Here is a 27619-nt window from a genome sequence, read left to right on the forward strand (position 1 = left end):
AACAAACAAATAAATATTTTATTTTTATTTATTTATTAAAATATTTTATTTGTCCAGGAGAGACACAGAAAGGGAGAGGCAGAGATATAGGCAGAGGGAGAAGCAGGATCCCTGTAAGGAGCCCGAAGTGGGACTCGATACTCGGACCCCGGGATCATGACGCTCAACCACTGAATCACCCAGGTGTCCCAATAAATAAATCTTTTAAAAAAGATTTTTTAAAAAAAGGAATGAAAGATAATATCACTAGAGACTCTGCAAGTATTAAAAGGGTAATAAAGGACCATCATGAAAAACTATGCATTTAGTTCAACAACTTAGATGAAATAGGCCAATTCTTTAAAAACTACAAAGTACCAAACTCTTGCAAACAATGAGATAAATTGAATAATCCTATAGTTGTTACAGAAATAAAATTTGTAGTTAAAAATCATCCAGAAAGGAAATATTTCTGGCCAGATAGTTTTATTGACAATTCTACCAAACATTTAAAGATGATAGAGCCTCCGTATCAGCCCTGGGTCTGGGTTTCAGAGGAAGGAGATTCCAGGTCCTAGGCACTGTCCTCACCATTCCTGTTAAACTCCTGGTTTTGTCCCCTGGTTTCCCAAAGCAACACTCCAGGACCATGTCCCATCTTGAGAGTTAGAAGCCATAGTACTTGTCAGTCAGTAGTTGATTCCTGGAATCTATGTGCTCAGGCCTGTGCAGGATGCAAAGGTGAATCAGACTGTGTTCTTAGTCTCTGAGAATTTATGAGGAAGACAGTAAGACAGGATGGAAAATTAAATATATTGCTGTTCTTTGTGGTGAAAAAGCTTACTCCGGGAAAAAAAGAAAGAAAAAGAAAGAAAGAAAAAAAGAAAGAAAAGAAGAAAGGAAAGGAAAGGAAAGGAAAGGAAAGGAAAGGAATGACATTACAATATTACAGGCCGGAATGATTCCGTGTCCTTCGGCATTCCTGACCGGCCGGCATGACTAAGCAACTCGCATGCTTCTTCATCCGCCTACAACCGAACTACCTACATCCCGACAAAAAGAAAGAAAGAAAGAAAGAAAGAAAGAGCTCACACCGAACCAGCAGGGTTCACCCCTGCTCACACCATGGTTATTTTAAAGAAATACTTGGCCGTCCTCATATCTCCACACAGTTCCTGATGTAGACATACACACACACCAGAGTGTTTAGAGAGGTCAGCCTTTGCAGAAGTGTATGGAAAGTACTCAATTGATCATTCACCATGTAGTTACCTAGTACCACCTTTAACCCTGGATCTGTGTTAGGTCCACCTCTTTGGAGGAGAAGAGTTTACACATTAGGAGGTGCCACATGCATGAGACAAATAACTACCACACAGAATGAGTGTTTACCAATACAGGTAGTTACATTTGCTGTGGGTGCATAGGGTAGGAAGCCACTAATGTTTTTGGGTGGGGGGTGAAGGAGACTCAGAACTTTTCCAAGAAGAGAAGAAAACATGGGTGAGGTCCTCAAAGATGAGAAGGAGTCTTTCAGTTGACCAAGCAGAAGGCTGAGACTGTCCAGCAGAGAGAAAATAACAGAGTAGTAATAAAATAACATAGTGGTCACTATAGTAACTTAGTGGGGGTGGACAGAGGAACCCAAGAGGTGAACCTGGAAAGAGAGACCTGGGACCCTTGTTGAAGGATGGGCTTTGTTGATCACACAAGATTTAAGTTACTTATTTTCACTTTAAATTGAAAATTTTTGGTATATGTCATGTACACCTGGTATAAAATTTAAAAAGTAGAAAAGATATATGGAGAATATTGTCTTCCTCAACTGCACCCTCCTCCCGAACCCAATTTCTCCTCCTGAAATCAGTTGCCAGAACTAGTTTCTTGGGCATACTTCCAAAGCTAGTTTCCCTTTGTTTGGAAATATGTGTGTGTCTGTATATTTGCTACACAAAGGTTGCATGTTATACTTTCTATCCACACGTTGCTTTCCTATTTGGATATTTATTTTATTTATTTGGAATATGGATGTACTGTAATTCACTGGATCAATTCTGTGTTGATAGAATTTGGGTAATTTCTAGTCTTTTGCTGTTATAAACTGTGCTGCAGTGAATAACCTTGTATGTAAGTCCATTTACACATGGAAATATATTTAGAGGACAAATTCCTCGTATTGGAACTATTAGGTCAAAGAGTATAAGTGTTTTTAATTTTATTAAATTACGCCAAACTGCCGTCCATAGAAGCTGTGCTGACAACCTGTTTCCCCATACTCTGGCCAGCAGTGTTCTTAAATTTTTTGCTCTTTGAGGCTTGGGCTTTTAGGCTTTATCCTGTAAATGATGATAAGCCCTGGAGAGGTAGTTAAGCAGGGGAGTGTCACAATTGGATTTGTATTTCAGTAAGATCACTTGGGCTGCAGTGAGGGTAAGTGTCACGCAGAGGCAAAGGCTGGAGTCATGGATGCCAGTTGGGAGGCTTTACAGCAGTCCAGGCAAGACAGAATTGTTGGCAGCCTGGTTTAGACAGTTGGCAGTGGAAATAGAGAAGGGAATAGATATTGAGACACTGAGGAAGTAGGTTTGATAGGACTCAGGGACTGATTGGGCTTGGGGTTGGGGGAGAGAAGATACCTTTAATCAAAGGCTCTAGGGGCGCCTGGCTGACTCAGTCAGTAGAGCGTGTGACTCTTGATCTCTGGGTTGTAAGTTTGAGCTGCACGTTGGGTGTTGAGATGACTTAAAAATAACATCTTAAAAAAGGCAAAAAAATCTCTGTTCTTATGAGTCTTGTGCAAAATCAGCATTTTCCTTGTCGACTTATAGATTTCACGCCCATGTTAATGCTTCCTAATCCTAGAGTACCAGGAGTTAACAGAAGTGTTCTATTATATTTTTAATTGTTTTTTGTTGGCTCCAAGGGGTTTTTGTCTGTTAGAGTATCTTACTGGTTGTCAGAGATGTTGGAGAAGCATTTTTACTAAATTCTTTGACCAGTCAGGCTTTTATTTGATGGCTTCTGAGCATCACCACACTTTTATTTTTCCCATATTTGAATAAATGGCATCATTCATTTAAAACTCCATATTCAGTAACTTTAAATTCTGTACTTAATTAAAATGTAGCTTAATTATATATATTTTAAGGTCTTTCTTTATATGATGTGTTTCCTTTGGTTTTGTGTGTGGTTCTTCTGATAACTGGAAATATTTGTATGTGGTAATTTATAATATATGTTTATGTTTCATATGATACCATTAAGTATTTCCTCTGTTCAATGTCTTAATTTTTTATGATGAGCTATGATACAGTGTTTCCACTACCCCTTTCCCCCTGTCATTTTCTATCTCATATTAGCTCCATATTTTATTTCTAGGTGATAATCTCTGTGTAGTTCAATATCCTGTATTTCTATTACCTGGTTTTTCAGTTTTGAGTAAATCTTTGATTCCTGGCTTGCATAGGTGATACAGTCAAGGAATTTAGACCACTTGCCACCTTCTACCTCCTTCCCCTTTTGTATGAGTTGTATCATTTCTGCCTGGTCAGTACATAGGACACTGACATTTTTGCTCTGCTACCCTAAACCCCTTTGATTCTAGTCTTCTTTTAAAAAATATTGTATTTATTTATTCATGAGAGATACAGAGAGAGAGAGGCAGGGACACAGGCAGAGGGAGAAGCAGGCTCCATGCAGGGAGCCCGATGCAGAACTCGATCCCAAGACTCCAGGATCACGCCCTGAGTCGAAGGCAGATGCCCAACCGCTGAGCCACCTAGGCATCTCATGATTCTAGTCTTGATTATATAATTAATACATATTTAATGCTTGGCATGAATTTTGCTGTGGTTTCCCTAATCATCTTTTTGGTTGACCATAGTATGTTCTCCAGTAGTTTCCTCAAGCAGGGCTCATGGGAATGATATTCCCTAAGTTATTGTAAGTTCAGAAACAGTGTTCCTAGTTTAGAGATTTTCAGGAAGTTTCTTTTTCTTTTTTAAATTTATTCATGACAGACAGAGAGAGAGGCAGAGACACAAGGAGAGGAAGAAGCAGGCTGGCTCCCTGCGGGGAGCCTGATGCAGGACTCTATCCCGGGACCCCAGGATCACAATTTGAGCTGAAGGCAGACACTCAACCACTTAGCCACCCAGGTGCCCCCAGGAAGTTTCTTCAGTAGCATATGCTTGCTAGTGTTTTCTGAGATATGCTGCCCATGGGCTGATGCACTCTCCTCTGCCTGCATCCGCTGGATGTCCACCTTAAATGTCTTCAGTGTGATTTCCACCTGACTCTCCATGATCCCATAGCTCTTGTAAGATGTTGACTTGGGTCATCACACTGGGATGAGTCCTGCATCTACAGTAACTGTGTTTGGCGGCCGTGTTCTGACACCTGCCAAGCTGTTTCACTGTTTTTCTCTTCCCCATAGCTTTTAATCCTGAGCAGCTCCCCAGGGCTCAGCTATCTGCTTGTGACAGCCTGTTTGTTTTTTCTTTTACTTTTTTTTTTTTTTGAGACTGTAGGTTTTCTGTGCCTCCAGTTTCATTCATAATGAAGTTTGCCTTTTTTTATTCTTGTTTACTTTGTTGGTTTTGTTTATGTTCAGGAGAAAAAGAGGCAGCTTGCTATCTTGTGCCACTGTGTTTAGACTGGAAGTCCTTTTCATTATGTTTGATTGGGTGGCATCTAGTGTAACAGCAGAGAGCCTAGGATTTGAAGCTAGACACACGTGGCTTCTGAGCTAACCTATACCACTTACTGTGTGACAGTGGATGATCACATTTCTCTTTTGACCACATCAGTGTGTTCTTATCTCTAAGATTACTTAAAAAATTTTTTAAAAATATTTTTGTTTTAACATAATCTCTACACCCAATGGGGGACTTGAAGTCACAACCCCAAGATCAAGAGTTGCACACTCTACTGGCTGTGCCAGCCAGGTGCCCTGGTATTCTTTTTTTTTTTTTTTTTTTTTTTGCCTTGGTATTCTTATCTCTAAAATGCAGAGAATGCTCACAACTATTTCATATTGTGAGGTTTAAGTGAGGCAGTGTATGTATGATAAATAGGGGCCTAGCATAGAGCTTCGCAAATTAATGTGTATTCAAAAGGGTGACAGTGTAATGTTTCATTGATTTTTCCAGCACAGGTGGAATTACTAATTACTTTAACCTTCTCCATTTGGATGGGAAAACATTACTACCACTCACTCAATGTTAATGGTGGATGCTATCATGGAGGCCATTTTCAGGAGGCTCTTTGGCTCTCTCCCATTTCACCCATAATTCTATCTGGTGGTAGTTAGAGCCATAAAAAAGGGGGGAGGGAACAGATCTATTGCTCAGAAGCCCTGGAGAGAGGACACCTTCCTCTAAATGGCAGGGGTAAAGGGTGGGATGACACATGAGCAGAATCTTTCAGGAAAGGTAGGTTTTCTTCAGGGAGAGGTGAGAGGGCTAGAGCTAGACCTGGATTCTGGATGTTCCTTCATCTAGACTGTGGGACCAGGGATTGGGATGGGTGGGCTTGGGATTTTGTCACATGTCCTTTGCCTCCCAACCCCTGGCAGGCCTGGAAAACCTGGTGGCAGGATTCCCGTCAGGGCACTTCTGCATGAGGTCAGAGGCGCCTGGGATGCCAGGTTGAAAGAGATCCTAAGGTACATGTAGCCAAGTTCTTGCTTTTGTTCATATGTTCTCAGGTCCTGGAATCCCAGGCAACCCTGGCTTCTACTGTGTTGGCCAGCAACAGTGCTGATACGGTCTCTGCTGGATGCAGCAACTCCAGAGGCCAGGGTGTCATTGAGCCCATGGACACAGACACCCAGGAAGATCGGAGGACATCTGCTGACCAGAAACCTGGAGGCAACAAGAATACAGAGGCAGATGGGAAGACGCAGGTGGATAGGAGGACCCAGGGAGGCAGGACACAAACAACACAGAGGACACAGGTGGATAGGAAGACACAGGTGGACATTGTGCCCAAAGAAAGTGAGAGTCCAGCATCAGCTAGGAGTCCCCAGGAGAATGTGGTGGCACAGGGAAGGGCAGTGACACAGGCAGAAAGGACACAGACAGATGAGAGGATGCAGGAAGATGGAAGGATCCAGGAGGACAGAGGGACACGGTCAGAGGGGAGCATAGCCACAAAAGGTCAGTCAGAGAAGGGATCCATGGCCAGCCTCAGCCCACAGTCCAGAGTCCCTGAACGGCTACCTGCAGAGGGTCCTCAGTCTCCTCAGACTATTGAGTGTTTTGAGCAGACCTCAGAAGGGTCCTCTGTCCCAGAAGAATCTGGTTTTGTGCTCACATCTGAGGAGGCAGCAGCGCCAGTTCCCGGGAGCCCTCTGACAGCTATGCTGGATGCCCCGGCTGGTGGCCCCACACCCCCGGGACCCCAGCCTCCCCGTCGTGGTTCAGGGCAGCAGGGAGGGGCAAGATCCCGAGGGTCTGAGTGGTCCGGTCTGGTCGAGAACAAGCCAGAGGATGGCCTGATCCCATGCCCCAAGGAGGAGCAGCTGGGGGCAGTGCTGTCCATGGATCTGGGTGGCTGTCCCCCAGCCAGCTGGAGCCCCGAGGGGCCCATCCTGCCCTTGCCCCCTGGGCCGGGCCTGCCCAAGAGCTCCAGGGAGGCACTGCCCAGCTCTCCGCCCTCTCAGCACATGAGTGCTGCCACTTTCCTGCCCTCTGGGGACCAGGCCGTTCTGAGGTCAGTGCCCCCACCGCACCTGGGGCCAGGGACCCCTACCCAGAGTCACCTATCAGCAACCACAGCAGGTGATGGTGAGGGGGCCTGCGCCCAGGGCCCGGATGTGGAGGGGAGACCCCCAGGCCCCCGGAGCTGTGACCCTGGCCTCATAGACTCCCTGAAGAACTACCTGCTTCTGCTGCTGAAGCTCTCCAGCACAGAGACAGGGGGTGGAGGGGCAGAGTCCCAGGAGCGAGCTGCCCCAGGGGCCCCGGGGCCCTCACCCACCTTGGTCCCCAATGTGGAAGTGGCTGGTCTGAGTCCCCGGACATCCCGGCGCATCCTGGAGCGTGTGGAGAACAACCATCTGGTGCAGAGTGCACAGAGCCTCCTGCTGAGCCCCTGCACTTCCCGCCGCCTCACCGGCCTCCTGGATCGTGAGGTGCAGGCTGGCCGCCAGGCCCTGGCTGCAGCCCGGGGCCCTGGGCCCTGCACCCTCACCGTCCCTGCCATTGTGGTGGGCGAAGAGGAGGGCTCTGGGCTGGCCTCGGGAGGATCCAGTGAGGGTGAGGCTGAGGCTGAGGCGTCCCCCGAGGGGCCTGGGTTCCCAGGGATATCCCAGGAGGGCAGTGTGGGTGGGCCACTGGGGGAGGCAGGTGGACAGACAGCCTCTGGTCAGGGACCAGTCTCGGCAGACAGGAGGGCCCAGGACTCCTTCCAACAGGAGGAGGCCCCGGGGGAGGCTCTGATAGGCCTGCCAGCAGCAACCCCTGAGGAGCTAGCTCTGGGAGCCCGGAGGAAGAGATTTCTACCCAAGGTCAGAGCAGCGGGCGACGGGGAGGCGGCCAAGGCTGAAGAAAGGGAGAGCCCCACTGTCTCCCCTCGGGGGCCCAGGAAGGGCCTTGCACCCGGGTCCCCGGGGACTCCTGGGCGGGAGAAACGCTCCCTGACTCAGGGCAGAAAGGCAGGGATGCTGGAGGTGCCCCGGGCGGAGGAGGAACCGGCAGCAGGAGACCTGGGCTCAAGTCCCAAGGCTGGCAGTGTGGACGCAGAGCTGGCCGCAGATGAGGGCAAGCAGGACACTCCCGCCAAACCCAGGAAAGCCAAAGACTTGCTAAAAGGTGAGCCACAGGGAAGGCGGGGAGGGCAGGGAGGGCTTCCCAGGAGAGGGCTGCCTGGAAGAGCACCTCCTGCAGGCATTCCTGTGTGAGGATCCCACGGACTGTGGCATCAGAGGGCCTGGTCCCCTTCTGGGCTCTGCCTCTGGGGGTTGGGAATAGTACACCCGTGTACCAGTGAGAGTGAAGTGGAACGGAGGACATCAGGCCCTTAGTGCGGCGCTGGCTTCCATAGTGTCCCATAGTGTCCTAGGGCTGGCGCCACCAACTCTTCCGTCACTCCACACAGACCTGTCCCCCAAGGAGACAGCAGCAGGGTCAGATTCAGACACAGGTTCTTGAAGTTAGGGTCTAGAACCCAAACTGAGGTTCTCCCTCCTTTCTCCCCCCACCCCTGCCCCTCTTTTATGCCATAAGAGCCTTGTATTTTATTTGAGGAAAAGCTTTAGGTTTGTTGTTTCTTTCTTTCTTTCTTTCTTTCTTTCTTTCTTTCTTTCTTTCTTTCTTTCTTTCTTTCTTTCTTTCTTTCTTTCTTTCTTTTTCTTTCTTTCTTTCTTTCTTTTTTTTTCTTTCTTTTTTTTTAAGATTTTATTTATTTATTCATGAGAGACACAGGGAGAGAGGCAGAGACACAGGCAGAGGGAGAAGCAGGCTCCATGCAGGGAGCCCAATGTGGGACTCGAACCCAGGACCCTGGGATCACACCCTGAGCCAAGGGCAGATGCTCAACCACTGAGCCACCCAGGCGACCTGAACTCAGTTCTTTTAATAGATGTGAGGCCATTCATGTTATTTGTTTCTTCTTGAGTGGGCTTTCCGAGCCAGCAGCATCCAGTGAATTCTCCCTTTTCATCTGTAAAACAAATGTGGAGGGTATTATTTACCAGAGTGTCCTCCGTGATACATTTAATATCTGAAAGTTCTGCCCTGAGCTTAGGAATTTCTGATTCTAGTCATTTGTATTGTTTCTTCTTCCTATGTATGCATTTAATCTCTCATAAATTTTGTTTTAAAACTTTTTTGAGTATACTTGTAATATAATGTATAATAATGTAATATAAAGTGTATATATAATACAAAGTGCATACATATATATGTAGATAGATAGATAGATAGATAGATAGATAGATACTAGGGTGTAATATAATGTAACACAATGTTACATTAGTTCCAGGTGTACCCTGAAGTGTTTCAACAAGTATATACATTATGCTGTGCTCCCCACAAGTGCACCTGCCCTCTCTTAGCTGCCCTCTGTGTCTTTGGCTCTGAAGCTCTCCCAGGTCCCAGTGGGGGCACAAGGGTGGGGTCTTTCCAGCTAGGGTGTGTGCTTTGGAGTCTGAGCAAATGCCTCAGAGATACAGGGGGGCTGCAGCAGGGGGCCAGGAAGCAGTGGGTTTGTGCAGAGGCTTGAATCCTCTTTCCTCTCAGCCAAGAACACCCAGGGAAGCAGGGGTGGGGACAGGGAGGGCACAAGGTAGTGGGGAGGTGACTTGCTCCTCTTAACCAGGCCCCTGCTCTCAGCCCCACAGGTGATCCGGAAGATTCGGGTAGAGCAGTTTCCTGATGCCTCGGGCAGCCTGAAGCTCTGGTGCCAGTTTTTCAACATTCTTAGTGATTCAGTCTTGACTTGGGCCAAGGATCAGCGCCCAGTGGGCGAGGTGGGCAGGAGGTAAGCCGGCTGGATACCACCTGCACCTGCCCTTGGTTGCCTAATGACAGCAATAATAATGTGGGGCATAGTCCTCCCACTTTGGATCTATGGCCTCATGTAATGCTCACAGTAATCCTATGAGGGACATTCTAGTATTTCCTTAGTAGAGAGGAGAAAGTTGAAGCTCAGAGGTATTAAATCACTTGCCAGAGTCACACTGCTAGTGAGTGTCAGGACAGCAAACCAGGCCTGTGTGATCTAGGACCAGCTCTTGACCACAGTACATCTCACCACCTGCCCAAGCTCCTAGGGGTCCACAGCAGCCTCTGAAAGAAGGGTGTGATGATCCTCAGGACCACAGTCTGGCCCTGGGCTGTGCATGGCAATGGCCCTCACGGAGAGGGTCTCTCTTCTCTGCAGTGCAGGGGACGAGGGGCCGGCGGCCTTGGCCATCGTGCAGGCATCCCCTGTAGACTGTGGCATGTATCGATGCACCATCCACAATGAGCACGGCTCCGCCTCTACTGACTTTTGCCTCAGCCCTGAGGGTGAGTGTGCTCCCCCCACCCCCAGGCGCTCTGCCCAGCCCGGCTCCTGAGGGAGGGCAGTGGTCATCTCTGCAGAGATGGTGCTCTTTCCAGGCAGGCCAGCCTGAGAGCAGCTGCTTCTTTTTCTCCACAGTTTTGTCAGGATTTATCTCCAGAGAAGAAGGTGAAGGTATGATGCCCCTCTGGGGGAAGAACGGGTGGGCCTTCATCCCTATTCCTGCCATCTTAGGGATGGACCTACTTTAAGGACGTGGGATCCATTGCAAATGCCCTGTTTACCTCCACACCCAGCTACATTTTGCCTCCTAGTTTAGGGTTGGGCTTGGGATGGAGGATGGGGAGGACTGCTATTGCGGAAGATTGTGGGGAAACAAGTGGCCAAGAGGTCCCTCCATAAGAAGTTAACTGAGCCTTGTGTCCCTGGCCTGTGTCGGAGAGCCCTTGGTCAAGGGCAGGACTGGCCACTAGAGCACACCCTATCCTGCCAGCTCCCCTCAGAGTCTCTCACAGGGCTCTGTGGGTTCCTGCATCAGATTCACACAGCAAGCTTGCTAAAAATGCAGTTTCTGGGGCCCCGCTATAGATATCCTCAATCACAACATCTGGGGAAGGACCCAGAACAACTGCATTTGCAGTAGGCTCTCTGGTGATTGTGATATTCCCAAATCGTAAGGTATTTCCCAAACATTACAGGAAGAGCCTGTGCTGCTTCTGTAGGAAACACACTAAGGATTAGGACTGTGAAGGCAGCTGGTGATAGATTTTTAGAGCTTCACTGCCAACTAATGCATTTGTTCATCCATTCATTCATTTGCTCATTCAATCACTCCCTGTCCTTCAACAAGTGTCTCTTATTCAGTTGTCAAATGTAATTGGTATCAAATAGAACCTCACATCTAAACACTGAGTAGTAGATCTGTAATCCGCTCAAACATCCAGTCGCCCTCCCCCCCACTGTCTGGTAAGGGTTGGTTTACTTGGATTAGGAACCACTCATTGCTTTGGGCTGATTGATCTCAAGTCTCTCTAATATGTAACTCTTCCTGGTCATTGTTTATCCTTTTTATTTGTTGAAGTCGCTTGATATGTAGAATTTCTTACACTCTAGATTTTGTTGATTTAGCTCCATTTAGCATGTTCTTCTACTCATGTGCTTCCCTTAAGCTGGTAATTAGATGGAGAGGCTTGGTTAGATTTAGGTGCAATACTAGAGGGTAGGGTGGGCGAGAAATTCACAGGTTTGCTATGTCTTCCCTTTAGCATCCTATTTGGGGGCACCTGATGTCTGATTAGTAATGTTAAGAGTGGTCCCTGCATTCATTCAGTTGTTTTCCGCCCAATCTATCCTTTGGAAAAGTTTAAAAACTGTATCCGATACCTGTTACCTAGGGATTTTAGCAGCTACCAGTTGTTGCCTAAATCCATGATTTCATTAGAGTTCACAACCAGAGCATTTTGATTTTGTCATTTCTTCATCAGTTGAATTTCTTCTGTAGAGAAGAAGTGGTCATTTCTTCTTGAGTTGGTCCCTAGCATCTTCTAAAGGTCACCAGTGAGGTTTGGGGTTTTTGTTTTTGTTTCTGTTTTGGGAGGGAGGAGTGAGTTTTTTCCAACTACAATTATGAATGTAATTTTTAAAACATATTTTGTATGTTCACCATATTATTTTGGTCCGTGAGACTGTCTGATTTTGGCCACTGGAAGCCCCTTCAGAAGGTTGGCTCCTGCGTCCTTCTGACAAGCCTCTGGGCATATTTGTAGCTTCTTTGCTTTCTGCTCAGACACAATGTTTCCAGTCCATGGAATACACTTCCTGCCCCAGACTTGGAATCAGCTGTTTCTTTAGGGAGCTCCAGGTCCTTTTAGAGGGGCATGGTTTTTAGGGATCACAGTCTGAGCACTAGAGTAGCTCCCTGCTACTAGATTGGTCCTGCAGACTTCGTTTCAGTCAAATATGTTGGTTGAGATAGACATTTATTCATTTGATTAAAACACCTAATTCTGAAGCAAAGTGATTCTGGCGTCGTGTACTTATTGCTGCTTCCACAGAAAAGCCCTGGCTTGCATAGATACTATGTCTGTGCTGTGTGGTGGGCACACTCAGGCACTGTTAAACACCAGGGCCTATGTCAGACTTGGTTCTATCCTGGAGAGCTCATTGGCTGGTTTGGGACCCGCGGTGTACATCTACCCAAAAAGCAGCCCTGGACAGAGAATGAGCTCACTAGAGTGATGGGTGGGAGACCACTCCACTCTTCTGCCCAACAGACCCACCTAGTAGGGCAGGAACTTCTGGTTTTCCATGTCTTTTCCTGTTCCATTTCAGTTGGAGAGGAGATTGAGATGACACCCATGGTGTTTGCTAAGGGTCTGGCTGACTCTGGCTGCTGGGGGGACAAGCTCTTTGGGCGCCTGGTGAGCGAGGAGCTACGAGGGGGTGGACATGGGTATGGCCTTCGGAAGGCCTCCCAGGCCAAGGTCATCTACGGGCTGGAGCCCATCTTCGAGTCAGGCCGCACATGCATCATCAAGGTGTCCAGCCTACTTGTGTTTGGGCCCAGCAGCGAGACCTCTCTCCTGGGCAGAAACTATGACGTCACCATTCAGGTACTGTGTCCCCTCCCCAGTCCCTCTTTCCACTCTGTCTCCTCCCCCCCTTCTGCAGTGTGGGTCCTCCACCTGGGAAGCCCGGTGTGGAGGCAGAGGTTGTCTGTGTCTACCTCATGAGGCTCCTGGAACTGTCTGTAGGAGAGCCTGGCTATGTCTTCGGGGCCATAGTTCTCAAAGCATATTTTTATAGCAGAAATCTTTCCTGTTGCCCTCACACGTATCTTGTGTGGAGCCTCTGTATGAAATAAAAGAAGAATGACTAGGTGGGGTGGATGGTCTGTGTTCCCCCTACTCGGTGTCTCCCTTGCTCCCCACGGTGGGTGTGGCCCCCAGGGCGCTGCCACCTGGGCTCCAGGAAACACAGTTTGGAAACTACTTTGAAAACAAGTCCAGGGATGCCTGGGTGGCTCAGTAATTGAGTGTCTGCCTTCGGCTCAGGTCATAATCCCAGGGTTCCGGGGTCTAGTCCCTCATCAGGCTCCCCACAGCAGAGCCTGCTTCTCCCTCTGCCTCTCTCTCTGTGTCTCTCATGAATAAATAAATAAAATCTTTAAAAAAACAAACAAAACAAGTCGAAAGCCTCTTGTTTTGCAAATGAGAAAACTCAGGTGCAGAGTAGGGAGCAGGGAAGGAGTGAACCCCACCTTTCCCAGACCTGGAATCCTCCTTGCAGTCCCCTGGCAGACTGCCCTCCCACTTAAAGCTGGACATGATGGAGAGCAGCGGAGCTTCCTTGCTGATCAGACTTGGTTCTCTTTAATCCACAGGGATGCAAGATCCAGAACATGAGTCGGGAATACTGCAAAATCTTTGCGGCTGAAGCCCAGGCGGCACCCGGCTTTGGGGAGGTGCCGGAGTAAGTGTGCAGAAAGGGGGACGTGTGCTGTGCAGACCTGTTGACTTAAGTTCGTCTGAGTTGACTGAGTCCTGCCAAGAACAGTGATCTCATGGTCTATCAGGGGCATCCTGAGTTAAGGCCATGTGTACATGTGCCCACGGCTTGGCTCAGTGGTCCCACAAAATCTAGACATAAAAACCTCCAGATAAACTGGCCACTTTAGAAAAGCCTCGGCACTCTGCAGGCTCCACCCCTAACTCCCCACGCCTGAACTCAGTGTTTGCAGCACAGCAGATTCTCAGGCTCTCTGAAGGTGATGGGGGAGGCTAAACTTCTAGGCCAACCAGCTAGGACTCTTCTCCAGCAGGACACTCTTCCCCAGTGTCTGTGTCAGTTTTTGTAGGAGTCAGTTATAAATTATAGTTGTTTCCATGTGGAGACCTGAGCTCTCAACTCTTGAACAAAGGGGTCTGGTTGGCACTAAGCATGGTCTGGCCAAATCCTCTCTAGTGTTCCTTTCTGTTTGGCACATACTGGTCTGGGCCCTTCACCCAAACGCAGGGTCCTGCTGGGGCTATAGCACCATTCAGTTCTCATCCCACTGACCTCAGAAAATGGACAGGACTCTGAAGCCAATGGCCTCCATTTCCTTTCCTGAGCTCAGAGGGGAGCTCACCTCCCTTTTTGTCCTTGGGTCTCAGAGCTGAGAATTCCATTCTTGGAACGGCCCTCCTTTCCAATCCAAGTGTGTAGAATTGAGATGGAGGGAGGGGCTCTCTGGGGCCGCACTTCCTGCTCACAGCTGAGTGGAACTGTGTTTAGGATCCTCCCACTGTATCTCATCTACCGGCCTGCAAACAACATCCCCTATGCTACCCTGGAGGAGGACCTGGGCAAGCCCCTGCAGCCTTACTGTTCGCGGGAGTGGGGCTGCGCTGTGGCTCCGGAGGCATCTAGCAACTCCGAGGTCAGGCAGAAATGCCAGACCTTCCAGCACTGGCTGTACCTGTGGACAAATGGCAGCTTCCTAGTCACAGATTTGGCAGGTACGAGGGTGTGTGGGTGCGCAGGTACGTGTGCATGAGAGCAGGCTGAGGGAGCGGAGCCCGGGTGCTTGCTTGCTAGTCTCCGCCGAGCTCTTGTGTTTCCTCTCCTTTGCTTTTCCCAGGAACTTGGGCAGGTGGACCCGGCAGGTGCCATTAATATACACCGGCCTCACCAGCCTCGGCCAGAACGTAGTGGCATCTATAGGAGCACAATCTAGGCCCCAGTTAAAATTGAAAAGGAATTTATTTCAAAAAATATTACATGGGAGCTAATTAAACACCCACAACCAAAATCTTTTCAAAATCTCCCTTCCTTCCTTCCTTCCTTCCTTCCTGGCAGCTTTGCTCTGGACTTTGCTCCTTTTCATACTTCCCAGACTCTCCCTTCATCCTAGCTTACTGGCTTTACAGCCCCTTTTCCCTCCTCCCTTCCCCTTTCCTCTTCTTCCTCCTCTTCCTCCTCCCCCTCCCCCCAACCCTCCTCCTCCTCCTCCATTTTTGCTAGCTTTTTATTATGTAAACCAACTTAGTCTCTGTGACTTCTTATTTCTCTCTCTCCCATTCCTCAGATTTCCCCCCAACAAAGGCCAGCAAGCATGAAACTTCCTCCTTTCTCTGATTAGTCCTTCCCAGGCCTACTCTCTAACCAGAGCCGGGCAGGGTGGAGGAAAGGAGATTTTCTCTACAGTGGGAGGAGAGGAACTTCGGGGCTATCAGACATTAATCTGGTCCCCAATGTGAATTAGTGAGAAAACCAAGGGCCAGAGATAGAGAACTGCTGTAAATGTGCTTTTCATTGGGGTGGACTGGGCAATAAATATGATATATATGACCCCATATATTAAGGGGAAGCTGGTAGCACTTTAAACCCATGTCATTCCTTCTGATTGTTGGCTCCATCCATCCAACATTTACCCAATATTGGGAAGGTAAAAAGGTGAATCAGGAATGCTCACTGTCCTCAAGAAGCTGTGAGAAGTGCACCAGTTTCTAGAATGAGAGGATAATGTGATGCAGTAGAAAGACCTGAGACTCAAAGAAGTTCGGCTTCAGTCTACATCTCCTGGCCTTCCAGCTGGTCTCTGTAAACTCAGGGAATTGGACAGGGCGATTCCCTGCATTTCTCTGAGCTCTGCACCCTCTTCTACCTGAGGGGTGACAGTATCATCCCTATGCCCAGACTGGCTGTGAGGACCCAGCAAGGCTGTGGCCGTGAGTGCCTCCTGCAAACTAAAATTCTGTGCAAACATAAGAGGCCACAGTTACTGGGTTACAGAGTGAAGGATGGCAACCCTGAGCAAGAGATGACAGGGATTAAGGTCTACTGCGTGATCACTGGGCCTCAGACACTGAGCACATCCTGTGATGCTCCCAGTCCCCCTGCAAGTCAGGTGGGCAGCGTTACCCTACTCTGAGAGCTAAGGACCAGAGGTGGTCCTCACAGCTCTAGCTCCAGAAGGGCTGGGCCAAAATCAGCCCAGGTGTGCCTGATCTCAAGCCCATGCATGCCCCCTTCTGTCATACACGGCACTGAGCCCTGATGGTGAAAGGCAGGTTCCAGAAGGATGTGACTGGACATTGTGGAAGTGGGGAGAAAGGGTCCCATTCTAATGCTGGGATGCTGGGATGCTGGGGTGGACCAGCCAGGGTGGAGAGGCTACTCTTCTGTGCCCATTTTGCCAGGCTCTGTTCTCCCAACACCTTCCCCTAGTCTCGGCTTCTTGGGGTGCGCACCTGCTGCCTGTGTGAGCATGTGGAAGCCAGTCTTAAGTCTCTTTCTGTTGGTCCAGCCTGATTTATGTTTGCATTCCCACCTGCTCTCCCTTGTCTAGATAGGCCAGTCCTGGTAAGAGGAAGGAGCAAATGCTAGCTCAAAGCCAGAGGCCAGTCCAGTCCATGGCCTAATGTCATCTAGCAGAGGCAGGATTGCCCAGCTGGGAGAGTTTAGGATCTAGCAGTAAGAACAACTGAACTTTGACTCACTGTGACCACTGAACATAGTCAGTGCTCAGTTAGCAAATGAATGAATCAATGTGACTGTGCTCGCCCCTTACCTCTGAGCCTGTCTCCTTGCCTGCAAAAATGGGTTATTATTACTACTAACAACACAGAGATGCCTGCACTGCCTGTGAGCCAGGTTGGAAGTAACCACGTGCTCTGAACCCTACCTGACAAGCTCCCATCTAGCGATATACCTGTTTTGGAGAGGCGGGGCCCTGAAGCTGGCCTGGGCCGCCTCAGCTTCCAGCTTTGTCTCTTTCCAGGGGTTGATTGGAAGATGACGGATGTGCAGATTGCTACCAAACTGCGAGGGTGAGTGGCTCTCAGGGACAGGGGCCCTCTGAGAATCTTCTTGGGTTGTCCAAGTTCTTCTGGTTCTCCATCCCTAAGGTATTGGGCCTGTTGCCAGATGGTCCCAGTTGCATTGGTGGCCATTTAGCCACGTCCTGGGGGGCCACTGACCCCCATCCACTGTGCCCCTGACCCCAGGTCTGGACCAGCAATACTGACACCTCCACACAGGATCATTGCAACCCTGGACTCCTCTTCCTTCTTGCTTGAGAAGGAAACTCATCGTGATGCAGATGAGGAAGGGCCCTGGGAATAAAGTGGGGACGTGGAGGCTGCTCTAATTTATACTAACAAGGCAGATCATTCTCACACCAGTGAATGTGGACAAGATGAATTCCTGCATCACTGTGTAATGAGCCCTTAGTTTATTTTTTATTAATTTTTATTTTATTTTTTTTAAGATTTTATTTATTTATTCATGAGAGAGAGAGAGAGAGAGAGAGAGAGAGAGAGGCAGAGACACAGGAAGAGGGAGCAGTAGGCTCCCTGCAGGAGCCCAATGCGGGACTTGATCCGGGACCCTAGGATCATGCCCTGAGTCAAAGGCTCAACCACTGAGCCACCCAGACATCCCTATTTTTTATTTTTTAAAAGATTTTATATATTTATTTGATAGAGAGGTGGAGGGGAACAGCAGGCAGAGGGAGAGAGAGAAGCAGGCTCCCTGCTGAGCAGGGAGCCCAGTGTGGGGCTCAATTCCGGGATCCTGGGTTTATGACCTGAGCTGAAGGCACGTGCTTAACTGACTGAGCCCTCCAGTCGCCTGAGGCCACAGTTTAGAATTGAGGTTCGGGGTGCTGCCACCTGAGGTAGTGCCCAGCTGGACTCCCCAGCACCCCCGAAAGGGTAGGGCATGACACCCTGGCCATGACCACCCCACAGTAGGCCCCCTGAGGACTCTCCCTCTGGGCGGGACTCCTGCTCAGCTCTCACTGTTTGGCTGCAGGTACCAGGGCCTCAAGGAGAGCTGCTTCCCTGACCTGCTGGACCAGTTTGCCTCTTCCCACCAGTGCAACACCTTCTGTGAGATGCTGGGGCTCAAGCCACTCAAGGGCCCTGAGGCTGCCCACCCTCAAGCCAAGGCCAAAGGCTCTAAGAGTCCATCTACTGGCAGGAAGGGTGGCCAGCTGAGTCCTCAGCCCCAGAAGAAAGGCCTCCCCAGTCCCCAGGGCACCCGGAAGAGTACTCCAAGCTCCAAGGCCACCCCTCAGGCCTCAGAGGCACTCGCCACCCAGTTATTGGGACAGCCTCCCACCCAAGAGGGTGGCCCCAAGGCCCAGGGCCTGCGGTAGCCCCCACGAGAGGCTGGGGGCCTCCACCCAGCAGCAGACCAACAAGCAGCTCGAAATGATGGAGACTTTCCTGATACTACAGAACTAACCAGAGAAGGTGCGCTGAGGAGGCGCCAACTTGGGGGCCTCTCTGAGTGGCCTCTTTTCAATCCACTCCTCATCAGATGGCTCTTGTGCATGGCACTGGGTGATCTTTCCTGGTGCCACTGTCAGCCGGGGCTCCCAGGGCCTAATCCATGTACCTGGCGGCCTAGGCCCTCCTTGAAGTTTACACTGGCCACTGCTGGAGGCTCCCCAAGTCCTCTGCATGAGCTCTGCACCCAGCCCCTCACCCTGCCAGACCCTGGGGGCACACAGGCCAGCATTTACCCTCTTTCCCTTTGCTCAGCCCTGATCTTTCCCTGTCCTCGGGGCTCCAGGCTTCTTGTGCTGTGTCTGGCCTGGTGACTCTCAGGGAGCCTTCTCTTTCCGGCTACTTGGCCTCACACATCCTGGCTTGTCCTGCAACTAACCTGTCACTGAGCCCAGATGGGGCTCAGGGCCCTTCCAGAGCCTGTCATGTCCTTGTGTGGTGGTCTTTGGTGACGTGTGTTCATACCTCCTTCCCCCAGCACGCAGGCACTCACTCACCTGCTTCCCATCTCCCGTCCCCCCAGCGAGCTGCCTTTCCTTTGCTGCTTCCCTGCTTATTCCCTTGCCCAGGCGCTTCCCTGGCTGGATTCTGTATCCTACCCACCAGTCCACCCCTCCCCTGCCTCTCTCCAGCTCTCTGCCCATGAGACAAGAGGTGGGTGAGGGTCATGTCAGCAGCTGTGGCCTGAGAGCAGATGTTGACTCTGAGGGACCTTGTGTGTCATAACAGAAGGAGGTACAGTCACAGTGAAGTTCACATCCCCTCCAGCCCACGGATGGGGGACTAGCGGAAGGCACAGGGGAGTTCTAGGAAGGATGCAGCCCACCCACGTGCTGGGGTGAGTGTGTCTCTGTGCCTGGGAATTAGGACCTGGCCCAGCCATTAGCTGTTGATCCTGGGGCTCCAGCTCTGGGGCTTCACCTATGGGCTCCCAAGGAACTGCTGTGCTCGGCCCAGCACCCTGGGTCCTTCCTGAGATCCTCCTTGAGGCCTGGGATGGGATGGGCCTGGTGCTAGCCTGCTCCCCTTGGAATGCAATAAAGGCAGCCACTGTACCCTGCTTGCCCTCCATTCATCTGGTGTGGTTGTAGATATATGGAGCCAGGGTCCCCCCTTCCCAGGCAGGTTCTCTGGGGGCATCCTCTAGCCCCTGGGCCCACCACAACAATAAATCCAGGCTTTGGCTCCTGGATGGACATTCAGTCTCAGCCTTTGTGGCCGCAGGTACACGGTCTGTGCTGCTTGTACAGTGGGGCTGATGGCCTATGTGCCTGCAGAAGGGATCTGGGGACTTAGGCCTTCAGAGAGGAAGACAAAGGAGGGAACCCAGGGAGGAAGAGCTGAGCTAGAGGCTCTGGAGAGATATCCAGTGTCTCTGGTTCTCTCCATTGCAGCAAGGCTGGCCCTGGGGACAGCCAGCGTGTGCCTCCTAGCTACTCACTGGCTGTTTCCTTCTTCCCATGCTGCAGAGGCTTCTCAACAACCTGTGTCACCCCCTGGGGCCTTTCCTTGCCTGACATTTATGCCCTTCCATTCTGACATTTCAGACTTCTCTACCTCCTCTTGTGCTCAGGTGACTCTCCCCCACTTTTTCTTCCTGCTCCCGTGTGCCCCCAACTCTCAGTCTGCATATCCAGACTGCCTTGGTGAACTGAGAGTTGGAATATTATCTGTTCATTCATCCATCTATTCGGCAGATATATACTGAGCACCTCCTTTATGCCAGACCCCGCGTTGACAGCTGTTGGAGGCAAAATTATATGAGGTAGTCTCAAAAGAGACTTCCTTCCCATTAGGTTTCTTGGGTTTTGAGCAACAGAAATGGACTCAGACCCACTTGAGCAAGGAGAAAAGGTTCGTGGGAAGGGTGTTGGGGCAGCTCCCAGAACCAAAGAAATAGCTGAATGATTGGCCTTGAGATGAGTGGGAGCCAGGGCAGATCCAGAGCTTGCCTCCAGGCAGGTCAACACCAACCAGCCACTGGTTCCAGTGGGACTCCCTTCACTCAAGATTCAAATTCCTGTCCTAGAGCTCAGGGAATCTTGGAGTGGGACAGAGGTGGTTTCCTAAAGGATGAAGATTCTTACCAGAAGAATGGAGGAGAGGAGGAGGGTGGAAAGGACTTGGTGGCAACAATGAAGATACACATACCACATGCTCTCTCTCTCTCTCTCTCTCACACACACACACACACACACACACTGTTATTCCCACCTGATGTATTGCAACTCTCCCACCTACACTGAAAAGCAAATTCCTCTCTGCTTGGGAAGACCATTCAAGGTCATGTCCAATGACTAAGTCCAGGGGTAGTGACCAGGGCTACCATTCTCCAAAGTCCAGTGTCACTAGTGACACTCTTCCCTCTTCTATCACAATCCTATTGTGAAATTCTGCAACCTGTGAATTAAAATTAACTATATTCAACCACAATTCTTGAACCCAACAAGAAAGGAAGTATGGGTATAGGCTGGAGTCCATTTCCAGAACAGGTCACAAGGACTAGTGTTTATGACTAGGGACTTGTTGTCTGTTGGAGTGACCCCATGCTTCTGTCCTAAAGCCCAGCTCCTCAATGGCCCTGCCTAGGTGGTGGGTGTTTATTTACCACAGGACATGGAAGCACAGGAAGCACTCTTGGAATCCCCCAACTCTTGTCCCCCTTTCTATGCAACAGCAATCATATTTTCCCTGGATAGGGTTAATCATCCTGCCACTCCCATGTCCTTTTGCTGTGTGTTGCTCAGAGCTATGAGGAGCCTGAAGTAGCCAGGTGTGCCTCAGCTTCCAATTCACTTATTACCATGACATTTTGAAGATGTGTCTCCTTGGAGACTAAAACCTTTGTATCAGCCTGGTCCCCGGCCTTAGATGTGTGAAAGGCATTGAGATGTAGTGATAGCACACCCCACTCCAACGTGCACTCCAGCTGGTAAGGGCAAATGAGCACCATAAGATGTTTGCAGTTCAGAGCTTGTGCTACAGCCTGTGGCTCTGACCCAACCTGTCAAGGTGCTGTTTCTCAACTAACACCCTCACTGAGTTTTCAGCAAACCCTTGCACCATATTATGGAGCTGACTGCTCCTGGACTGTGGGGATCCTGGCAAGATGAGTGAATGCCATAGGCGTCAACACATTACTTTACTTTTGCTGTAGAGTGCATTCTTTGGTTGGATGCACTATGTGGGGATACCACAGTGATGTTTACAGCATATGATAAGTCCATGGATATTGATGGTGGGAGAGGCATGATGGGTAAGGAAAGCAAATCCAAATCTGGATGAAGGGCCATAGTGGTTAAGACAGATTCCTGCTCTCTTGAAGTGATAGGTGTAGGCTGAGGGGAACCTCAGCCACAGGGCAGGAGGAGGCAGCATGGAAGAATGAAGAACTCACACACATGGCCTGCCTGTGCCTTCAGAGGCCTACCCTGGAGCATCCCCTTGAAGATCTGGCAGATCATGGGGACTGGTAGGAGAACCATTTGTATTAAAGGTTCTTCCAACTGGAGTACCCTCACTTGCTCTAGGCTCAACCCAAAACTGGTGTCCTTCTAGGTCAGTCAGTATTGGGTTGGAACAAGATGCCTTAAAATTACATTTTTGCCTGGAATTGGGTCTTAGTGGTAAGGGATTCAAAATGTGGTAATTTGTTTTACATTATGGAGGAAATATTCTGACCTGATCAGACTCTTCAACCTCTAGGAACTTTATCAAGATCTTTTTTTTTTTTTTTTTTGCATTTTCACATGATTTATTTCCCACCTCTGACTCATATATGTCTTATCAAGGCATCTAGGGAAGGTGCTGACTCCAGGCTCTATAAGCATGATGCCATCAGTGTGAGGGAACACTGTGGTGGTAAGGGAGTGTAGTGTCCTGTGAGCCAGGTTGTGGCATAGAGCTGGACAGCTAAGACACTCTATACTGCTGCAGGTCAGGTGAAGATGAACTGTTTCTGAAGTTTTTTTTCTCATCAAAATAGAAGAAAAAAATGAGTTCACTAGATCAAAGCATTCATACCAAGTGTGAGGAGCTGGATGAATTTGCTTTAGCAAGGAGATCATCTCTGGAACAGCACCTGCAATTGGAGATATCACTTTTTAAAATAGCAATCCAGAGACCTGGTGTTTTGCACTGGCCAAGCTGAGCTGTGGTAGGAATCACCATGACTTCACTCTCAAGTCTTTGATGGTTACACTAATTTCTACATTCCCCCTAGAAATACGGTTCTACTTTTGATTTACCATTTTGATAGGAAGGGCACAGCCCTCCCTAATGGCTTGTGCTTGTCCTATCCTACTATGGTCCCTTCTATCCCACATTTCAGAGCGTCATTGTGGGAACGATGCCTCTTTCAAAATATATCCATTTCAGCTATTCACTCAAAATAATCCTTGGTTGGCCTTGAGATTCCACTGTGTCTACTGTGGTACAAATTTGATCTATTAATCATCCCCATTGGTTGGCAGATTGCATGCTTTTCTATTGTCCCCAGAAATTGGACTTAGCTTGGAGCCAGTATCCTACAGATCTCCTCTCCCCATGTTTGGATATTTTTCTTTTCCTTATATAATTCCCAGATAAACGGACATGGATCCCTTTGGGGAAGGCCAAGGAAGGTTCACCCTATATATTAAGTATTAAAATAAGGTTTCCTTTCAAAGACATTTGACTTTCTCTTTATCAAGGGTCTGGAAATTAGTGGGAGATGTTGACTCCACCTTGGCAGCTTGAGACAGACCTGATGCCCAACCAGAAGTCTTTAGTTATGGTTATAACTAGGTAATATCTTAGGGACTGTCTGGCCTTCTTCATTCCTGGGACCCAGTGATTAATTAGCCACAGCTAGAGGTCTGGTTTTCATGCCCATGACTATTTTAATGACTCCTCTACTCTGCTGCTGAGATCAGGTTGCTCATTTTCAGCAGCTCTTCCAACCAGCATTCCAGGCCTAGAGAGGAAAGCCAGCAGAGCCTCACCCATTTATTTCTCATGGCAAGGAGTGAGACCATCTTCTGGGTCCTGTCAGAGGACAGTGAGAGGGTGGAGGGACTGGATGCATGCAAGGGACCCAATAAAGCATTCTTTTCTCCTGAAATCTATGAGTTCCTGCTTTCTTGGATATTTGGTCTTTTTAATATAATTTAGCATGGGTCAACATTTGGTCTAGGTTTGTATTATTCACCCCCACTCACAATGATAAAAACTGTACCTAGCTGTTTGAGCTTCTGCATTAGATATAGACTCTCCGGTGAGCAAACATCAATAAATATCACTTGAAGCAATTATATTCCACCTATTTTGGTCAAACAGCCTTTAAAAAGTTTCTATAACTTTTCCCTATAGTTTTTAACAATGTGTATCAGCTAGTGCATACAGTTTCTTCCAAGTGTAACTCTTTTTCCTGGTCTGATTCTGCTCCTGAGCTATGTTGAGTATGGATTCTGGTTATTGGCAGCTCAACAGTGTTATGTGGGACAGGGTCTGTGTCTCAATTTTGTAACTTGATGCTGTCAGTATCCTTGAGCTGATAAAACTCAGGAAGGTTCTCTCATTTACTTATGAGAAAATGGGGTTTGGGCACCAAAACTCCACCTCACTAATTTTTAATGAGACATTTAACCATCCAGGAGACTAAAAAGCAAATTCTTCCCTTATCCTTCTAGAAGGAAAAATTCAAGGGAAACCAAATGACCAGAAGTTGTTTGGCAAGCTTAAAACAAGTGAAACAAACTTCAGTGCAAATCCAGCTTTCCTAGCCAGAGGAGTTGGAGCTTGTTGCTTAAATTCCCTGAGCTGAGCTGCCTCATTGTTGCTTAAATCCTTTTATTAGTACTTATAGACCGCTTATCATATGTGACAATTATATGTTCTAGGTACACAATAGTGAACAAAACAGACATAGATTCCTCCCCCAAAGAGCTTACAGTCTAGTAGGGGGAATGAACATTAAACAAATACACCAATAAATGCATAATGGCAAATATATATGTTAAGTACCACAAAAGCAGAAGAATGGAAGAGAATACCAGCAGGACGTGGGACCCAGATTAGACTGGGGCTCTCAGGAGCCAATCTGAGGGCATTGATACTTGAGCTGAGATCTGAAGGGTGTTGGCCAGAGAAAGGGGAAGAGGAAGAGTGTACCAGGCAGAGGAAACAATCCATGCAAGGGTTCTGTGTCAGGTTGTAACAGAGGGACGGAATGAACGCTCATGTGCATAGTGCATGGTAAATAAGACTGTGGCATTGCAATACGAGGTTCAGAGATGCGCAGGGCTAGACCTTGGAAGGACGTTTGCACTGAACCCCAAGAGCAGTGGTGCATCAGTTAGGATCAGCTGTTACTGGAAAAAAATAATAGAGAAGGCCTCATATGACAATAGTGTTAAGGAGACAGGGTTATTTATTCCACAGGAAGAAGTCTGTAGGCATTAGGAAATCTGGACATGGCCCACTGAGGGCTGGCATGGCAGCTCTAGGATATTGTCAAAGCCAAGGCTCTTCTGGATCTCTGCTCTGCCCTGCTAACCCAAGTGGTAGGTAGCAACTGACCCCAAGTGCAATGTCAAGAATGGTAGTCTGCTTTATAAAACCACTGTCAAAAAACAGCTGAATCTTCACTGTATAGAGTCAACAGAGAATGCCAAAAGTTGAAAATAAAAAATAGTGTCTATATGTTTTTATCTATCAATCCTCTATCTATCCACCCACCCATCTATCCAGCCATTTATCTATCACTCATCTATTTTATTTATGGAGATTGCTACCAGAAGGGAATAACAAGAGGAGTCTGTCTGTAGATGGGGTAAGGGTGGGGCTGGTCTCTGGGTTTCCTGGCTCTGGTCTCCCTGAGACTGTCCAGGGTAAGTTTCCTTTAGATTTCCTTTATTGGTCATTTATGTGGTTCTTACTTGAAACAAAAATTACTACAGAAGGACCCCCACTCCTTCTGCTTCAGGAACCAGCTATCAGAAATTGGGTCATATCCCATTCAACCAGGCAAATTTGAGCTCCATTGTTTATTTACAACGGCAAATATGAGGTTGATGGAATTCAGCCTTCAGGAGTATCTATCTTCAGGAGGTTTGGTTGTATGGCTGGAGCCAGCTCAGGGCATGAGGTCCTGGAACTCAGGAGGCCCTGTCCTCTGGCCTCAGAACTGATATGGCCTGCAAATGGCTCTTACCTATTATTTCCAAAAGGTACTAAGGAGCAGCAGCTGTTATACCTTAGGCCTCAGGGGACATGGCACACATGCTGATGAAGGGATGCTCCTGGCACTTGTAGCACATACCCAGATGGTAGAGTTATAGCAGGAGATGAGTCTATGGATTCCTGGCCTGACGTCATGGTCTAGTCAACTGCTCTGGCAGCTGACTTTTTAATGACTTGAATGGTAAGTACATCCAGGTCCAGTATGAGACGTGCCCCTGAGGATTCAACTGGCTGTTGTCATTGTTGACCAAACTAAACACCCTGGTTTCACACTAAATCTCCTTGGTTCCAACAAACCCCCATGAGAATGCTCATTGGGTTGAGGCTGCAGACAAACCCAGGGTCCTGTCTGAGACCCCCCTGAGTCAGGCAGAGTACCTATGGAAAAGAGACTCTGTTTTGGCATGGTCCCATGGCTGGAGTAATCCCCAGTAGCCTGCACCCTGCTTCCAGCAGGTGGGAGTGAGGAGGGCCAACAGAAATAATGGCTTTGCAGTGGATGCTTCTGGTGTCCTGTTCTGGCCCCCTTTACTGTGGGGCCCCATCTCCCAGGTTCTGTGAGTTAGTTAGCTCACGGCTGCCTCTTATCCGAAGAATTGTCCTGAGTCAAGTGGAAGCCGCTTCACCTGGGGAGGTAAAACATCTCCTAATCCCTTTGCCAGTCCTTAGCCCATGACTGACTGGCCTGGCCTCAAGGTATGACTAACCTATGGGCAAGTTTGTGTTCCAGAATTTTCCTGTGGAATCCACCTAAAGCCAGACTCTAGTTAAGACCACACTCTTGCTTTTCACCCCTGCCTTATTCTGTATCCCTTACTTCCCTTCTACCAAGAGCACCTCCCATCCTCATAAATCACCTGAACAAGAATCTCCATCTCAGGCTAAGGAATGAATGTACCTGACACTCAGGTGTCCTGCTGTATAGACTCTGTCATTGGAAGAGGAATTTCATTGGTGCTCTTCCTTTCTATCAGGGCAAAATGTATGTTCTTGGGGCAGTTGGAGTCAAATTACTCAGATTATACAGGTGATTGCTCAGTAGATCAGCTCCCACAGAATTTGGGTCCTACTCAGGAAGTTGCTCAGAGACACAGTATCCCAGATTTCACGGGTCTGACCAAAGAACATACAATTCACAGCCATCAGGTTTAAGTGTGGGTCCAGAATCCATCATCTGTCTGCCAAGTAGCTGGTGAGGTGGAAACATGGGGTGGACAGCTTGAGTACCAGCCCAGAACTCCCAAATACGAACAACTAGCACAGTGGTCCATGGTTCTACTTCGGGCTGTTCAACTTCTCAATGGTTTCTCTATTTACAGCATTGGTTCCCCCATCATACACCTCCATGGAGGACAGCTGGAGGGAAATGGTGACCAGTACCTACCTCCTTGGGTTATTGTAGCAGTTAATTGAGACCATGCAGGTAGAGCTCTTAGCACAGCCTGGGACATGCCAAGCTCTTAGATGTGTAGATTTCAGCTGGTACTATTATTGTCACCATCGCTTCAAACTATAGGATCCATCTCAGGGCCACTCACATGCTGATCTTCTCCCAGATAGGAGACCCTGGTGTTTCCCCCTTCCCTCAAGATGGGGTAGCTAACACAAAATCTCTACCCCTACCCCTGACAACCATCTTTCCAACTCTCATCCCATGGGAGACAGTCAGCACTGCCTCCTGACCCACAAGCTGGATGATGTTCAGCTCTTTTTTTTTTAAATTTATTTATTCATGAGAGACATACAGAGAGAGACAGAGACACAGGCAGAGGGAGAAGCAGGCTCCCCACAAGGAGCCTGATGTGGGACTAGATCCCGGATCCCAGGATCATGCCCTGGGCCAAAGGCAGACACTCAACCACTGAGCCACCCAGGTGTCCCATGATGTTCAGCTCTTGTGATGGGGTCAGGCTCTCCACAAACCCCCGTGGTAATGGAGCGAAGACAATTGGACACAGTCTTTGGAATAATGAAACTTGCTTCTACAGGCATAGTGAAGTGGAAAGGAAATGTTTCAAAATGAGTCATGGTGTGTAACTGGCAGGTTTACACAGGAAGAATGGTTGGTGCAAGTCAGAGGAGAGTCAGAAATGAGGCTATATCTTTCATTCTATAGTTCCATGTTATCGGTGGAA

General features: G+C 48.6%; 1 protein-coding gene across 1 annotated transcript in view; it reads left to right on the forward strand.

The window, feature by feature from the left end:
- Nucleotides 1–23364, forward strand: part of ALPK3 (alpha kinase 3) — a 54329-nt gene extending 30965 nt beyond the window's left edge. The window contains exons 6-14 of the mRNA XM_038532915.1: nt 5687–7793; nt 9315–9462; nt 9865–9992; nt 10126–10161; nt 12319–12599; nt 13370–13458; nt 14263–14486; nt 16751–16799; nt 17785–23364. Of these exons, the coding sequence (XP_038388843.1) occupies nt 5687–7793; nt 9315–9462; nt 9865–9992; nt 10126–10161; nt 12319–12599; nt 13370–13458; nt 14263–14486; nt 16751–16799; nt 17785–18130 (3408 nt within the window). The 3' untranslated portion in view covers nt 18131–23364. The remainder of the gene's footprint in view (nt 1–5686; nt 7794–9314; nt 9463–9864; nt 9993–10125; nt 10162–12318; nt 12600–13369; nt 13459–14262; nt 14487–16750; nt 16800–17784) is intronic.
- Nucleotides 23365–27619: the final 4255 nt, after the last annotated feature.

Source organism: Canis lupus, chromosome 3 (genome assembly GCF_011100685.1).
Source record: "Canis lupus familiaris isolate Mischka breed German Shepherd chromosome 3, alternate assembly UU_Cfam_GSD_1.0, whole genome shotgun sequence".
Lineage (NCBI taxonomy): Eukaryota > Metazoa > Chordata > Mammalia > Carnivora > Canidae > Canis > Canis lupus.